The following is a 16212-nucleotide window of genomic DNA, read 5'->3' as shown; positions in this document are numbered from 1 at the left end:
CTGCCGATAAAAAAAGAAACTTCACAAAAGAGAAAACTCTAGTTTTCAAACTATCTCCTAGATGTCGTTAGGTGTTCCATCGAGCGAAAATTTTTATTCTGCACGCTCGCGAAACCATCGATCATATGTGACCGATGGCCTATAGGAGCGGTCCCGAAAGAGTTAATGTGCGCATCAGTTGTTTCAATGTGTCGTGCAATTGCAACCAACAGAGACAGTTGTGTGACATTTAATTCATGGTCTGGGTGCCACTGTTTCCCCCTCTGGGACCAGGAGCGCCATGACTGTCTGCATGTTGCGGGAATAATTTCCTCCAAAGAAATGCTCCCAGTGAAAAGCCGACGTTGTCGTGGTGAAACGTGTGGTGTGCGTGATGGAACACTCTGCCTGCCCAGGTGGGGCCATGCTGACGGCCTTCAAGAAGCTGGTGGGCGGGGAGGGGGGCTCCCCCCTGCGGCCCCCGTCGGGCATGCAGGCCATGGAGCAGAGCCTGCAGAAGCGCTTCGCCCGGGGGGTGCAGTACAACATGAAGATTGTGATCAAGGGCGACCGCAACGTGGGCAAGTCGTGCCTGCTGCTGCGCCTGCAGGGGCTGCCCTTCAAGGAGGAGTACCTGCCCACGGATGAGATCCAGGTGGCCAGCATCCAGTGGAGCTACAAGGCCACCGACGACGTCGTCAAGGTCGAGGTGTGGGACGTCGTTGACCGGGGCAAGAAGCGGCCCCCCATCCAGGGCCTCAAGCTGGACAACAGTGCGGTCGCCACGCCTCCTGGGGTGAGTGGCGCCTCTGCGGGTGGGCGAAGGGTGCGTGAGCGCAGCACTCTGTCCCTGCCCCGACAGGTGCCCGAGGAGGCTGCCCTGGATGCGGAGTTCATCGACGTCTACAAGGGCACCAACGGGGTACTCATGATGTTGGACATCACGAAGCAGTGGTGAGCAGCTCCTGGCCTCCACTAGAATGTGCAAAGCATTTGGGACTAGGGAACGAGCTGAGCACTTGGCATCCTAGAAACCAATGTGTGTGTGTGCATGCTGGCGGCCTCACCCTTGCTCTGTGTGCCACCCAGGACCTTTGACTATGTCCAGCGGGAGCTGCCCAAGGTTCCGGCCAACATTCCGGTCCTTGTTCTGGCCAACCACCTGGACATGAAGCACCACAGGAACATCACGGAGGACCAAGTGAAGTTCTACGTGGAATCAGTGGAGCGGTGGGTCTTGTCCCTTTAGCATGGTCTTCCCGGTGTGGCCAGTGGAGCGTGTCGCACATGAGGGCTCCCAACTATTGCCGGTGCAGCTGCTTAGCAGAGAGGGCTCGGCTGCTGTGCGGGCCCACAAGTGGGCAGCTACGCCCGAGATGACACAAGCCATTGCCCGATGCTTGGAGGCCCAGGCAGCCGGCCCCAGCGGGGCGTAACCTTTGCAGGGACACTGAAGGGAGCATATTTTGTCATTTCCAGAGGTTGTCACAGTCACAATCGCTAGGGTGTGCTTTCACGGCAATGACTACCAAATATCACTGCACACTGCAGTGGTCGTTGACGCAAGCACCAGGGATATTTCATTCACCTCCACCACTCAACAGCACCTGTGGTGCAGCTCACTGGTGGTGGTGCGGCAGCCAGTCAGAGTCTAGGGGTGGTTCAGGCAGTTCCGGCAGACTTCCAGCTGAGTGTCATCACCATTCGTCATCTCTGTTCCAGCAGTGCATCTCTCTGTAGGAAGCAATGGCAATCTTTGCCATTTGTAAAGTTCGTGGGTCATTCACTCTAAATGGATAAAGTGGTCGAAAGCATGAGGCATTTTCTGCAGCTGGAAATGCTCAGTGTACATTACAGCCATGGCATCTGCCCGTACGGCACACAGTGAGCGAGGGCAGCAGGGAGCTGTGTGCAATGCAGGTCCATAGCAGCTACTGCATGTCACCGCTCACCACGGTGGAGCCTGTGGAGAAAACAAAAGGAGATGCTGGTGTGCATCATCATCCGTGCTGCTCGGGACCACACAGCTGCTGGTATGCTCAGCCTCCAGTTCTCTGTGCAAACTAGCCATGCAGGGGCGGCATACAAGTCGGTTGCGAAAACCTCCCAAATGGAGGGCTGTGAATGTGTGCAACCTGGGGCACGCAGAGTGTGCATGTTGGCTGCTAGGAACAGATAGGCACGACGCACTGCCAAGCCTGCCACCTAGTGTGTCAAGTTCAGTTAGGCTGCATCCCAAGCCATGTGCAGATTCCAGGAAACAAAGAGCGGACAAATAACCTTAACACTGATATTGCTTAAATGAAGTGGCTCAGAGAAAAAAAAAAAAAAAAAAAAAAAGCCCGGGACAGTGGAACTAGTGATGAACTGCATCTTTGCAAGCCTACCTAACATCATGGCAGCGTGGAGGAGGTGCAGACGTCAACAAAGGTTCTGTTGGCTAGTGCTGCAGGGCTCTTCATTGGACATGGGGGCTGGCACACAACTTTCTTTTATCAGGCAAAGGTGCTCCAGTGTGCTCAGTCTGTTGGGTGTGTAGTGTGAGCGCACCACCCGAGAAAGGGCACACTGCCTGGAGACGAGCGTGCAGGCCTGAGACATAAACGCACTTCAAGGCTTGGCCTGGCTGCGTCCCGACGTGTTTTTTCTGTGCTTGGCTGGCCCGGCTGGCCACCAGTGTACATGATGCTGTGAAGATCATAACATTGGGGACCGCTAAGTGTACTGCACATTTTAAATATTGTGCTGCTATCATGAGCAAAAGAGAAATTAATACCTTCAGGCATGATTTCCTTCCATGCAAGTTTGTCAAATTGGCGATGAATCACGTGGGGTGTTGGGGTGATGAGTGTTCTTGAGTATTTGAGGTCTACTGGCTGTCTACACCAGCTTTAGGTGCTTTTGGTCTTGAAAAACTTGTCACCTTCCCATTTTTTAATGGTTTATGAAAATGGTTTGTCAGCTGAGTAAACAGGCAACCTCCGTCACCTGCTATCAATATTGGAAATTTCTGGCGCATAATTGCCAGTCATGTCTGCTGCACCACTGCACATCACAGTGACCGTCGCAAAGCTACGACGGTGGTGTGCATCAGTGGCCACCCCTTGACACAGACATCGCCGAGTGGTCATGTCACGTAGCGCCCTCCGAGGTGTGGTGAGCGGCGGCTGTTGCCCCTTGCAGGCCCCCAGGCAGTGCCCAGATCCGCTACGCAGAGTCCTCACTGCGCAATGGCTTCGGCCTCAAGTTCCTCTACAAGTGGTTCAACCTGCCCTTTCTGCAGCTACAGGTGGGCACCTCGCATGCCCCGCACAGCGGGAGGAGGGGGAAAAAAAAGGATGGTGGCAATTCTGCTCACCAGGCAGATCATTTCGTTTATTTTTGACCCTCTCTCTATTCGTCGTCGGCATTTCCGTCAACGCTCAGAGCTGGGGGAACTTTCTCCACACAACAACACCCCACCCACGGCTTAGTTCCTTTTCGCAGTCCTTGGCTGGCAAGCTTAATCATTTGTCAGCTAATAGCCTCCAACGTGACTGGCAGTGGTCTTGTTCTAAACTCAAGAAGGCCTTACTTCACAACACCCGCAAAATGATTTCTTCCTTGGATGGCGTGACGACAACTTGGACGCCTAGTTGTGCCAGTGTGAAATGCTTTCTCAGCCAATTAATTTACGAAATTCTTTTCCCCCAAACTGGCACTCGGCCAGTATTTTGCCCTTCACTTGAGCTGCTATGTGTCACTTACGCCCTGAACGCAGCAGTGAAGTGCCACTAAGTTCCAGCACTCATTCCGGAGTGTTGACACAGTGCGAAAAAACAAAGCAAGGATTAGGAACTAGTGAAAAGGAGTGATATGCGGTGGCTTTGTCAAGCAGGCATGGCCAGTAGCGATGGTAAGGCGCTTGTGCTCTTGTGCTTGCCAGGCTGTAATTTATGTTCGACCAGTCCCCGCCATACAGTCCAGCCCACTTATAACGAACACATCGGGAAATAAAAATCAGTTCGTTATATCCGTTTTTCGTTATACACCTGGGAATTAAAATGAAGGCAAAATAAAAATGGGTTAGTCCAGTGTGATGGAATAGTGTCTGGTCAAGTAAAAGCATGTTCGCAAAGATGAAACGTAGGTCACTGACCAAGTCAAACAAGCAGTTTGATGTTTCTGTACCCCTAGGGTACCTTGTTCACAATGAGAAATCTCCTTGGGAACAAGGTACCCATAGGGGTACGGAAACTTTTTAAACTGCTTTTTGACCTGTTCAGCGACCTACGTTTCATTGTTGCAAAAAAAAAAAAATGATTATAAAGGGGATACACAGCTACATGTGAATGTTGTACCGTTATTACCCGGCTCTTGTGCCTTTGTGGGCTTGGGTAAAGCAGCTGCCTCGCACAATTATTTGTCATACTAACTTCTTCCTCTGGGGGCTGCCCTCACCCAAAGGGAGCAATTAGTGTAGCGACTGATTGTGAAGCGGCTGACTTTACCCAAAGGAGGAATGAGTGCCTCCTTTGGTTGAAGTCAGCTGCCTCACGCAATAAGTTGCTACACTAATTTCTCCCTTTGGGTGAAGCAAGCCGCCTGATGCAGTCAGTCATCACAATAATTATTGCACACTGTGGGATACAAGCCGTTGGCCTTCGTTGCAGTGCATTGATAACTGAAGCTTTTGGAAGAGCATGTGCAGGATCTTACACATCTTCGTGCTTTTATTCATAGATGGCACACCCCTTGCTACCTTTGTAAGTGGCTGGAGGTAGAATTAATCTTCAAACACTCTTGGCGCCGTACTGGGTGTTTTTAGCCTGTGGCAGACACAGTCCAGTACTATGGCGTGGTGTCGGGAACTCAGTCTTCTCCGAATCCACTTGAGTCGCTTCTCTTTTCTTTTGTCATTGCTCGGGATTTCATGAAAAGCCAACTGCGGAGCTTTTCTCAAGTTCGATTTACACAGCAGGGCACAGCACAATGGCCTGGTGACCCTCAAGACCATGAACAGGCACGGAGGCAAGGAACAAATGGTAGAAACATTGCTTGCGAATCGCAGAAGGCATGGACATCCGACACAAGTTGTTGCTCAGACAAAATCACTTACTCACAATCTCGGTCCATGCAGAAAGCTGTGCGAGGCAACGATGATGCTGGGGAAATGCGAGCAAACGATGTATGGGAATCTGGTTCCCTCTTGTGGTCAATGCCGGCGTGTGACGACAGACCTTTCTGTGAGATTGGCCAGGCACTGTAAATATAAAAGCCCCCGTCCCATTCTCTCCGAATAGAATGTGCACATAAAACGTGGCGCACCTAAATCGCGGTGTGGCAACAGTGTGCTAGCAGGTAAAACTAGCAGACGATAGGTTTTCAGCCCACCCCGCTGTTCACCAATCTGCATTGTTTTTTTCACTCTCCTGCATTCTCTGTGATTCATCTTTGTGTCACCGGGTGTGTACTTGTGCGGACAACCCCGAGTCACCGCTGCGCAGAGCCCATCGCAGTGCACATAGAACTGCGATCAGGAACGTGCGTGCCCAGTGGTGCGGTCGTACTTTCTCTGATTGTTTTCCCATTGCGTTGTTTACATCTTCTCTCGGTTACCGTGATGGAGAGGCTTGGCCAGTTTGCCCTGTACGTGCGTTATTAGGGCAAAGTTGCTTTGCTCAAATTTTGCTGCTCAAATTACCATGTTCAAATTACTCCTGCAGCCTTCCAGTGGTGTGATTGGGTCCTGTCGGCGCAATCCTTTTCGTTGTGCACCGTTTGGTTTGTCTTGAGTTTTTCTTCTTTTTTTCAGTTTCAACCCCACATACGTGAACTTAGTGTAAATGTGTTTTTACTTCTGCAGTTAGCACTCTTAACTTACTCCTGTAGGCCCTGGTATGTGTCAGGATTGGCGGTGGTGTGGAAGATGAGTGTTGGCTTGGCATTCTGTAGGCCCCAGGTTCGAATGCCAGGCTGATTGTTTTTCCTTCACTTTTATTCTCCTTGTGTCGTTGGCCATTGTTGTAACCATCGGTCAGCCATGCTGGCGCCAGATTTTTGCGTGACGGGACGTTTAATGTTTGCACACTAAAAGAATTTCTGGCGGGGATGTTACTTGTGAGTTTGAAGCTATAGGGCGCTTTCATACTATGGTTTACTAGCACTGCACCACCAACTTGCCTACGTGTCAACTGTTGGGACAATCCAGGAAATTTAAAAATGAGCAGCAACAGCTCGGAACTGCTCCAGAGCATCTGTGTAAATAATTTTTATCGCGAGAGAGCAGTGTTGGGTTGCCCAGTAGAGGAGACGTGGGTGCACTAGGCACGTGTAGCGGTGGGCGTGGCGGTGGTGGTCAGCGGTGGGTGGTCGTGCAGCGGGAGAGCCTGCTGCAGCAGCTGGAGCGCAATGGCCAGGAGACGGGGGCCACCACCCAGGAGCTGGACCTGCTGCAGGAGTCCGAGGAGCAGAGCTACGACCTCTTTGTGGAGGCCCTCAACAGCCGGCGCAGGCAGCTGGCTGAGCAGCTCTCCTCGGCGCCCCCGCAGATGCCCAACGGGCTGCCCTCGAGCGCCACCAACTGTGAGTGGCTGCAGGGGATGATGTTGCCGCCCAAAGGGCGTCTTCTCAACGACCAACTTTCTCGGGATTGTTTGCGCTTTGAGGAGATGTTTTTTGGACTGAAACTGACAAATTGTGTACTAGTATATTACTACTGGGCGTTCAAAGTCGCTCGTCCCGCATGAAACAGCTTCCGACGCTACTGCTGTAGAAAGTGCCATGGTTAGTTGGCGGTGAGTGTTGCTATCAACTTGTCCTGGTCAAGCCAAACGTGCCGTCCCCAGTTGGCTGTAGCACTGGTTAATGCAAGAGTAGCGGGGCTGGCAAGCACAGCACCATCAAGTAAAGTTGAACTCGGGTATATTATTCAACAGTCTGAACATCCCCGTGGAAGTCCTGCACAAAAGTATAGCACTTTTGTACGCATCTATCCAACTGTCTTTCACCCTCGCATTCCACATATCGAATGCCTTTTCCTGATGGGGCTGTGGGCGATGATGATGATTTCTTACGCATCGCGATGCTTGGGTGGCCTTCAAAACCTGCTAGCTGCGCTAGCATGGGGATAGCCTTATGACTGGGGGAACGTAGGGAGGGATTGGGTGTGAAAGGCAAAGGGGGAGGGGAATCCAACCGGTGGCATTGTGACTCGGCGAGACCGGTGCGGTGGGCTACCTGCTTGCTTTGTTCGCGATGCCGTGTCTTCGAAGTAGTGGTCACAAAAAAATACAAGAATTTGGATTTAGTGAAGAAGGTGGACCTCAATCGAATGGCAGAGGCCAGTGAAAAGAAGTTGTCGCTTGCAGGAATTTCGAAATTCGAAATTTTTCTCAGCATGTTTGAGCATGGCAGCACAGCTGAAGTTAGGCGAAGGCAGCCCAGCCCAGCCGATCTGGACCGTGTTGTGTGCGTGTTCCTGCAGCTAATTCCGCAAAGCAGCTTTGTTGTGGTTCCAGACAAGAGGTGTTTGGACACAGAAGACGGTGGCATTGAGTGCCTCGAGAGTTAAGAGCCGTGAAAATCCACACTATATAAGCGGTACCACAGTAATTAAGAACAGAGGCACGGTCTTTATTTCTTCTTTTTTTTTTTTTACATCAGACACTGCTGCACGGTTTTACAAACTGCGAATGGGGCTTTAACTTTTGTTGTGTTTGTGTTTGAGGGTGCATGTCTGCCTTTCTTAGCTTCTAAAAGAATGGATGTCACAGGGAGGGAAAAAGCCCAGCTTTTGCCGGTGGGACAACATGATAAGAATGCAGACGTGATATATATATATATTTTTTTCAAACCACCTTGCATTCGCGATGCCGGTTCGTTGCGTATTAGGAACCTCCAGCGTCGTGGATTGCTATCTCGACATGTTTGAATAAGGGAAAAGGCGATTGCTTATCTGTACAAAGTTTAATAGAAACAACTTACCACGCGGGGGCTCGCTATCTCCCAAGGTGCACCAAGCAAGGGCAGCTGTGGCTGTCATGTGAGTGTAAACGGAACATGCAAACTAACGGGGATATATATATATTTTTTTCCTGTGTCCAAGTTAGAAGGAGGGAGCGTGCACTGAGTTGGAGGGCTGATGCCATCATTTCTTTTTCTTTCTTGCCATCCTCAAACAATGCTCCAGCTGCACCAATCAATCAGTGGACCCACCAAGAAACTACACTATAAACGGTATTGTGCTTTGGGCGACCGCGTCTTAAGCTTAATCAGTATGCGGAGTTCAACGGGAGGCATACCGGTGGTAACGAAAACTCGCGTTATATGCTGTCTTGCCACTATATAAGCAATTATGTTATAAATGGCAGGAGTGGAAGTGCTGCGCCATTCTGCTTTCCTGCACCACCCCGCTCTAAAAGGCAGGGTGGTGCAGGAAAGCGCTCGAGTTCATTGTTGGTAAATACTACAGGTACAAAAGATTAACTCCAGGAGACCCGCCCATCTAAGTCACTCACAAAAAGCAACATCCTTAAGCAATCTAACATTGTAACTTAAAGGAGCCATGAAGAGAAAATACAACTTCGTTTAATTTGAAAGAACCAGGAATCAGTATCTCACTCAGCTCCATTACAGCCACAAAAGATGTTTTTTAACGAAAAAAAAGCAAGAAGTATTTAAAAACTTTCAAATTTCGCGCCACGGTGACGTGTTATGAGCAAGAATGACGTCATACGTGCCAACAATAAAACATGATTTTCAGTGCCTTAAATGCGCGTTAGCATTCAAGTGATGCGGTCAAATGGAACTAGAGGCCCCATTACAGACGTCCAGTCATGTGCCGTCGCGACAGGTGAGTTAGGTGGCCGCCAATCACGCAAACAAGGTTCCGTGACGTCATAGAAAAGTTGTGGGAAATTGGCTAGGGGGTCGCGACTGCTTCGCACGTTTTCTTTAATATCTCCGTTATTTATTCGAAGATTGCGATGATATTGGTATCATTGTTATCGGGACTAAGCAGTCTTTCTAACAAACCCAACTTGTATTAAAGAAGAACAGCGCAAACGACGGGACAAAGCAAGGGGTTCACTCCACACAGCACTTGTGTTGTGTGATCCCCTTGCTTTCTCCTGTCGTTTGTGCTGTTTTTTTTTTTTTTTTCAAGTTACAATGTACCAGCCAGCCCTTCAACAAGCCCTTCTGCATTATTGATGGACTCCATAGCACAGTGTCACCACACTGAAAAATTGAGAGACAAAATGCAGACAAAATAGCGTATTTTCTCGCATAATGAACCCACTCGCATAATACCCCCCACCCTTTCTTCTTGAGATTGTACTTTCTTGATACCTTGCATAAGAAATGCAGTGGGAATAGCAAAGGCACTGTTCAATGTGTCTTTATTTCAGCATAGTTGCTGATGCCGTCGATGATTGCAGTAACTTGATATCTCGCCACAGTATGGGCACAAACACTACAAACGCATTCTAACAAAAAAAATTCTCAACAGTAGCCGTAGATGTGAGCGCAAATGCAAACGTGCAATTTAAAAATTGCTAGCTTGCGGAGCGCCTTCTAGGCGCTCCGGTGTCCACCCTTAGGTGAGACAAACTACGCCTGCTGGTGGTCTTTCCTTTCCTTGTTAATAAATTCATTCATTCATTCTTCTGCTGAACACAACACAAACCTTCTTATGTAAAGCGCTATGAAAGTGCTGCGGCGTGTGAACAAAGCACCAAACGTACTCTGCGCTCCTTCCCTTCCCTGTGCTGTTCCGCGACTTCACCATTACGCTCCATGGTTTTGTTGTTCAGCTCTGTTTCTACCTTTTTTAATGCTCCTGGTGTGTGTCGTATGATGGGCCAGTACATGAGCTGCACAACCGGTTTCAAACTGAAGGTGGTGGAGCATGCATTGAAGCATATGGAAACCACGCAGCTGGATGGCACTTCAGTATTGACCCAGTGTGTTTAGGCTACTGGTAAAAACATGAGGTTTAAGTGGTGAACAGGGATCGCTGTGTGTTTCATGCGTTCAATGAAAGCAACTTTATCGGTGTAGAAAAAGAAGTTTTGGAGTGTCTTGATGGCATGGAAAGCGATGTGTTGTGGGCCAACGATGAATGTGAAGCTGCAAGCGACTTCAGTGAGGAGGACAGCTCTGATAGCGAGTAGGGGGCCACCAACATGTTGGGAATAAAAAAGAAATTCGGTTAAGTAATTACCTATGTGTTTTCACTACTAAGGTATTGACAGCACTTCTCTTAGCATCTTTATTTTATTGAATGTCAACCTTTAAAAATTTGTTGCAATTTTTTCCCACACTATGAACCCACCACCCAAATTAGTGTTGAATTTACTGAAAAAAAAAGTAGGTTTAGTATGTGAGTAAATATGGTACAAGTTTGTTTTATTTGAAAGATTTGATGTTTTATAGTGCCCCCAGCGCTTGTCTGGCAGCAACGATGCTTTATTCACTGAGAAATTAATGAATTTAAGTCAAAATTTTGATTCTCCTGCCAAATCGTGTGTTTCATGATGTTTCTGATGTCGTAACAAGGACAAGTCTTCAGGCGAACTTTATGCGCTGTTTACTCTGCAGCAGTCTGCGGAACACCTTTTTTATTGTTAGTCCTCCTAGATGACACCACCATACTGAGCAAGGACCGCTGTCTACCTTTGCTTGCACCTGGCTTGTTTTTGTTGTGGTAGGTAGTAATTGTTTCCTGAAACATGGGGCATGCTCGACTAACAGAGTCACGTAAGACAGTGTTGCTTATGCTGATCGGCCAGTGTCGTGCGAGACAACCCCAAAGCGCCAGACTGCTGTGCAGCTATAACAAGCATAGTGCACACAGTACCAACAACAGTATGCACTGGCACTTCGTAACTACCATTGTTTACCCCACCATTCTTACCGTTATAAAATGAATATGCATTACATTAAGTGAAAATAGCTCGTTCTGCAAGCTTATAAGCCCTGTGTTGTGGAAGTAGAGGAGGCAGAAGATCAAAGTTGTTGTGAACCGCAAGAAACCAGGACGCCAGGGTAGGGCAGAACTGGAAACGAACTTCCACCTCCTTTTATTTACTAATGATGATAGTGTGCACGCCCCCATCTGCCTCCTCTACTTCCACAACACCCTGCCTAACTTGCATTCGCTTTTGCCAGCCTCAGCCGATCGCTGAGCTATGCACATTGCGTCATAGGTTGTCGTGCAGGAAAGGGGCTAGTAGGTCGCATGGCCATTCCCTTTTTTCCTAATTATGTAGCTTATGTGAGCGAAGTTAGCATTAAAAGTGGTGTCAGCATAATTTTAACGAGCAATCTTTCGAATAAACCCAACTTGTGTTTTGTGTGCATGGCCCCTTTAGTAACTCTTCAAAAGCTGTTATCTTCGAAGGGGTTAGAAGGGGTAATGTAGGTAAGAGTGGCCAAAAATGGTGAAAAATGAATTTGGAGTAACACTTTTCTGGGTCTCACTAGCACCTGCTTTCAATGTTTTAATGCTGAGTTTAATCGGAAAATGTTCTCAGCTTGCTTTTGAAAATGGTAAGGGTATTAGCAGAGGCCAAGCTTTGACTGCTATGACTCAATCTGTTCTTCCAAACGTCAAGACACTGCAAATGCGCATCCGCAAAACAAAAACACTAAAGCAAAAGCAGGATTTGTGATCTTAAGAAACTGTGTTGCTGCATCTGCTGCTGATGTGGAAAAAAAAAAAAAAAGAGGCAAGCCCCTGTTTTTGAGTGGCGTTGATGCTTGAAAGGTAGGTTGTACGTGTGGCTTGGTTTTGGCGCGCTTTCGTTACACTGGGGATTTTCACGGCTCCCATGGCTGACATTGCCAGTGGCCTCCATTGTGCACCCCTCCTCCGCCCAGTGGGGCTGAGCGGTGCCTGTTTCGCAGGTGCGCTGTCCTCGCTCGGAGAGGCGAGCCAGGCCAAAGCGGCGGCCCGCAGCGTCTCGGTGCCCAGCTCCCTGGCAGGAGCAGGAGGACCCAGCAGGCCAGCGGCATCCCCAGCAGCCAGGCCAGCGGCATCCCCAGCAGCCCCAGCATCTCAGCCACCGGTGGCCGCCGTGGCGCCCAGTGTGGGACCGGTGAGCATCGCACTGTGCTCGCGGGCACTTGCGTGCAGACAGTGTCGTCAAATGTTGTGCAGTTGGCCACTGCTTCTCGGCTGAGCTTCCCGAGCTGGCGTGTCGATGTAAAGGGGGAAGCCTCTGTGCAGTTGCTCTGTGATGCAAAACAGGCAAGCTTTCCTGCTGCCTCTACCCGTCTGGCTGATATTTGATTGTACGCAGAGCGTGGGTGACCTTTCAGTATTGGTGAATTTGGGCTGATTATCACAATTCCCTTAATGAAAAAAAAAACTGCAACGTTTGTATCACTTCCTGGTGTGGGGATAGTAAAGCCTCACAGGGTGGTGGTGCCGTCACCTTGCTCCACAATCTGTGGGTCCTTTTCTCAGTGTTGACATTGTATGGATTTTGTTTTTAACACCTGCACTGCGAATGTCCCCATAGGCATCAAAATCTTTTTTTCCCTAAGGGCATTTCATAATGTAAATCTACACAAAAGCATTGAGACCATTGGGTGGTTGCTTTAGAGCACTCTGGAGTGCTCCGGAAACTGGCAGCGCATTTGGGTGGTCGAAATCAAGTGCTCGAAGCACGTTCAGTTGTTTGTCTCGGAGCACCTGCGACTGCTGTGACTCCAAAGTGGAAGATGTCGAGGCGAGCGGCCACGTGACACTGGCCGCCGAGTGGGATGCCATGAACTTCTTGCTCTTCACACAAAGGGGGCGGCTGTGAAGGGGTGCAGGCACCCCTACCACTCTCCAAACGGAACTTCAAGCCACAAACAGAGTGACACGTGTGTGAAAGAAGCCACTGATGTGGCTGAAAATGGCAGCACAAACATTTATTCAGGTCCCTTATGAAGCTGGCTGCTCGTGCCGCGTACTGGCCTGAAAATGGTCCCCTGGGTGCACTTTGCCCCATTGGCTTGAGAAGCCCCTCCCACTGTTTTACCTCCCAGCCAGTGGCGCCTCTATGGCACTCGCTTGGGGAGCAGCGTCTCTCGCTTGTATTGGGAGTGGCCTCCACATCCGCGTGCTCTGAGCCACAGGATCAGAGCGATCACCCACATAGAGCAAAAGCAAGTGTGCGCTAATAATGGACATGCACGGTTGGCAAAATAACTTCTCTATTGAAGCAGTGTGACTGCCTTCAGCATTATTCTGGCATTTATAGCGACACAGAGCTGGACAAGTTGGTCATTTTTCTTATGGCCTTTTCTCAGAAGCAAAGGAACCTTGCAGGTTTTAAAAAAAGATCGTGTGCTGCCCATCACTACGAAGGGCACCCGAATTCTTCAAAACGAAACCGAAACCACCTTCTTCCGACTGTCTGCTGCCATCTGGCGTGTTTCCCCCCACCGGCAAACAACACTGGGACAAACCCTCGCCCTGCTGGGACTATGAACCCGGGTGTGGCAGCATGCACTTGAGACACAATGAGCTAAGGCATGGTTTCTCAAAGTGGGTTCCGCGGAACCTAGGGGTTCCGCAGGCCCCTCCTCAGGGTTCCGCGAACCACTGATAAATTTTCTCTGGTTCCGCAGTCACAAAGTCTTATATGGTGAACTTGAGGTGTGTTCGATCTAAGGAACCTCCATTACTCACGCCCGAGTGTCAGTAAGCACATCTCGGCACGTAACAGAAACGCGCGAGCTGCGCAATAAATCTCATCAGCAGCTTGTAGCCATCCAGACTCCGAAAACGGGCCACGTGGTTAAACTATTGCACTTAAATCTCGGCCTTATATTACCCCCATGCGCATTTCTCCTGTTTGGAGATAGGTGCCGCCTGCGTACGCATTCGCGTAAAGTCGACGGGAAAAAAAAAACTATACCCTTGCTTACTTTTGAATTTATTGCACGTTAATGTAGCATGAACGGAATGAAAACTGGCAGTAGTGGGGGGGGGGTTCCTTCCTTGGCACTTAACGGAACTTAGCAGGATTCCCTGGGACCAACATGCTTGAGAACCCCTGAGCTAAGGTGTGGCAGCTGGCCGCACACCACTGCCTTTTACGGCATGGACTTGTTGATTGTAACCACCTTGTGTATTCTAATTCAGTTCATAAAGTTTCGGTTTTAATCATCAGTTGGGTCGTCATCTACCAGGATAGCAGGCGTTCTTGGTGTGAGTCGAGGGCTGCCTGTGAGGCCTGCACAGATCGGCTGTGCGCATCATTTGGTGACGAAACCAAGGACTATGGCAGTTTGCAGCGGGGCATTTTCATGGGTCGATGTTGAGGAGCGAGGCCTCCTGTGGAGAAGGAGAAGGAAGAGTGGAGTTGGCCCAGTGGCAAAGGGGGACTCCGACAGCGCCTGCCTTCAGCCAGGCACAACCAGTAAATTGCAGGAACGCCTGTTCTATTGCCGGATGCATTGAACAACTAAATTGCTCTGGCTCGTTTACTCGTTTTTTATACTAGCCTTGTCGTTTTCAATGCGGCATAATTTCACGTATTCAAGTTCCTTGAAACAACAGTGTAATCAGCGCTTTTGAGCTTCAGAATACTTGGCAAACATTCAAAGTTTTCAGATAGTGCTTCTGAATTGAAAGTCGTATTGAATATTCTATTATTTGCTTTCATGCTTGAAATGTTCGCACACCCCTAATTGAGCGACGTCTTATCACAGGTCCTATTCGTTGCGAGCACATTGGTTTAAGGCACCTAGAAAGGGTGTTTGAGTACTTGAAACTTTTGGATGGCCAGGTGTATTTGGCTTCAAATCGAATGAATTTTCCTAGTAATTTGTATTTTGAAAACATGCACCAGTGTTCTCCGCTACCTTCAGCAGGCTTTCCTGCATTGCTCTGGTAACGTGCAGCAAAACGGCAAGAGCAAGGCGTTGTGAAGGGTTTGTTATCAAGACGCGAAAAGAAGCCTTTCTTTCTCCGTGCTTTTCTTTTTGTAAAACATGGTTAACTAGCGTTTTACAGTTCGAACCAACTAGCCCACATTTACTTATTGACAAGTTTTCTTTTTGTATTTTGATAATGTGGTCGAGCTCAAGGTGCACCAGGCAACACTCCCTACATAAAAAAGCCCAGCTGCATTCTGACGTAGTCCCCAAGTCCATGAATTGCTTAGTTGATGTCTTTTTTAAACATGTTATGTTCCTCTTCTTCCATTATGAAACATAAGAAGTATAGCAAACTTGTCTAGCTTCACACTCCGAGACACTGAGATAATGCTTTCTTGACAGGAAAGCGTTGACACTCGTGAAGCTGACCCTGCATGTGCGTTATCACCCACTTGGATTTGTTAACAGGCACTTGCATTAGGTCTCAATTTTGGTCTCAGCTCTTTGGTGCCTTCATATTAGTCTGGACATGCCCTTCCCTCTGAACTACTAGTCCTTAGAGAAACCTATGTTTCCAATTCTTGTATGTGCAGGGAGATCTTGCAACTCAAGTGCATTCTAAAAATAAAACTCACGGGTCGTTAGTACAGTAAAACCCCGGATTATACGACTTTCTCGCGACCAAGAAAAAGCGTCGTAAAATTCGGGAGTCGTAAAATCGGAACAATTACGCCTACAGATGCAGTTTCGCATTACAGATCGGCAAGAAACTTCAATGTAAACTACAGACAAATGCTTTGCAGGGCTGGGAAACCCGAATCGCTGAAAAAAAACGTAAATTGAAGAAGAATAATGCAGTGCAGTTGCCGATCCCGCTGTACTACAACCAGCTTTGTACCGCAGTCCAGTGCGGCAATTCCCGCGAGCAAGTGCAAGCAGGGGCACACACGATCGCGACCAACATCTGGGCGAGCCCAAGCCCCCCGTCAGTGCAACCTCGCTGACGATTCATTGCCCAACGGGAGAAGAAATGCACAGCTGCGCAACAAGAGGAGACGCCAGCGGGGAGAGGGGGAGAGCGATTGAGCACAGGGGCAGGCGGCTGCTGGAGGGGAGAGAACTGGAAAAGCTATGCGCGAGAGAACCGATTGAGCGGGCTCAAGGTCCGCGGAACAGGCCTGCCGCGGGACCTTGAGATTTGAGACCTTGATGATTTTTTGAACATGCAAGAAATCACTGTTTAGGTTTTGTTTTTTAACGAGAAATGTGTTTATCTTAGCTTGTCAGAATATATTCTCTCAATACTCTAATGCTGAAGCATTTGGGGTTGAGGTTACCACATGAGATGAAAGTTGACCCAGCATAAAATGTAAT

The 16212-nt window shown here is 48.9% G+C and overlaps 1 protein-coding gene across 3 annotated transcripts in view; it reads left to right on the top strand.

Moving 5' to 3' along the window:
* The window catches only part of LOC144176982 (rab-like protein 6), a 92912-nt gene that overhangs the window by 12462 nt on the left and 64238 nt on the right, over positions 1–16212 (top strand). For 2 of the 3 annotated variants that reach the window (XM_077705244.1, XM_077705242.1), the window contains exons 2-7: positions 396–775; positions 842–933; positions 1069–1209; positions 3163–3268; positions 6339–6543; positions 11842–12059. In XM_077705244.1, the coding sequence (XP_077561370.1) occupies positions 404–775; positions 842–933; positions 1069–1209; positions 3163–3268; positions 6339–6543; positions 11842–12059 (1134 nt within the window). In that variant the 5' untranslated portion in view covers positions 396–403. The remainder of the gene's footprint in view (positions 1–395; positions 776–841; positions 934–1068; positions 1210–3162; positions 3269–6338; positions 6544–11841; positions 12060–16212) is intronic. The other variant, XM_077705243.1, reaches the window with a different exon arrangement.

Source organism: Haemaphysalis longicornis, unplaced genomic scaffold, assembly GCF_048455015.1.
Source record: "Haemaphysalis longicornis isolate Haplotype H1 unplaced genomic scaffold, Haemaphysalis longicornis Haplotype H1 scaffold_1, whole genome shotgun sequence".
Taxonomy (NCBI): Eukaryota; Metazoa; Arthropoda; class Arachnida; order Ixodida; family Ixodidae; genus Haemaphysalis; species Haemaphysalis longicornis.
The sequence above is the reverse complement of the archived record's forward strand: the minus strand, read 5'-3'. Positions and strand labels throughout refer to the sequence as shown.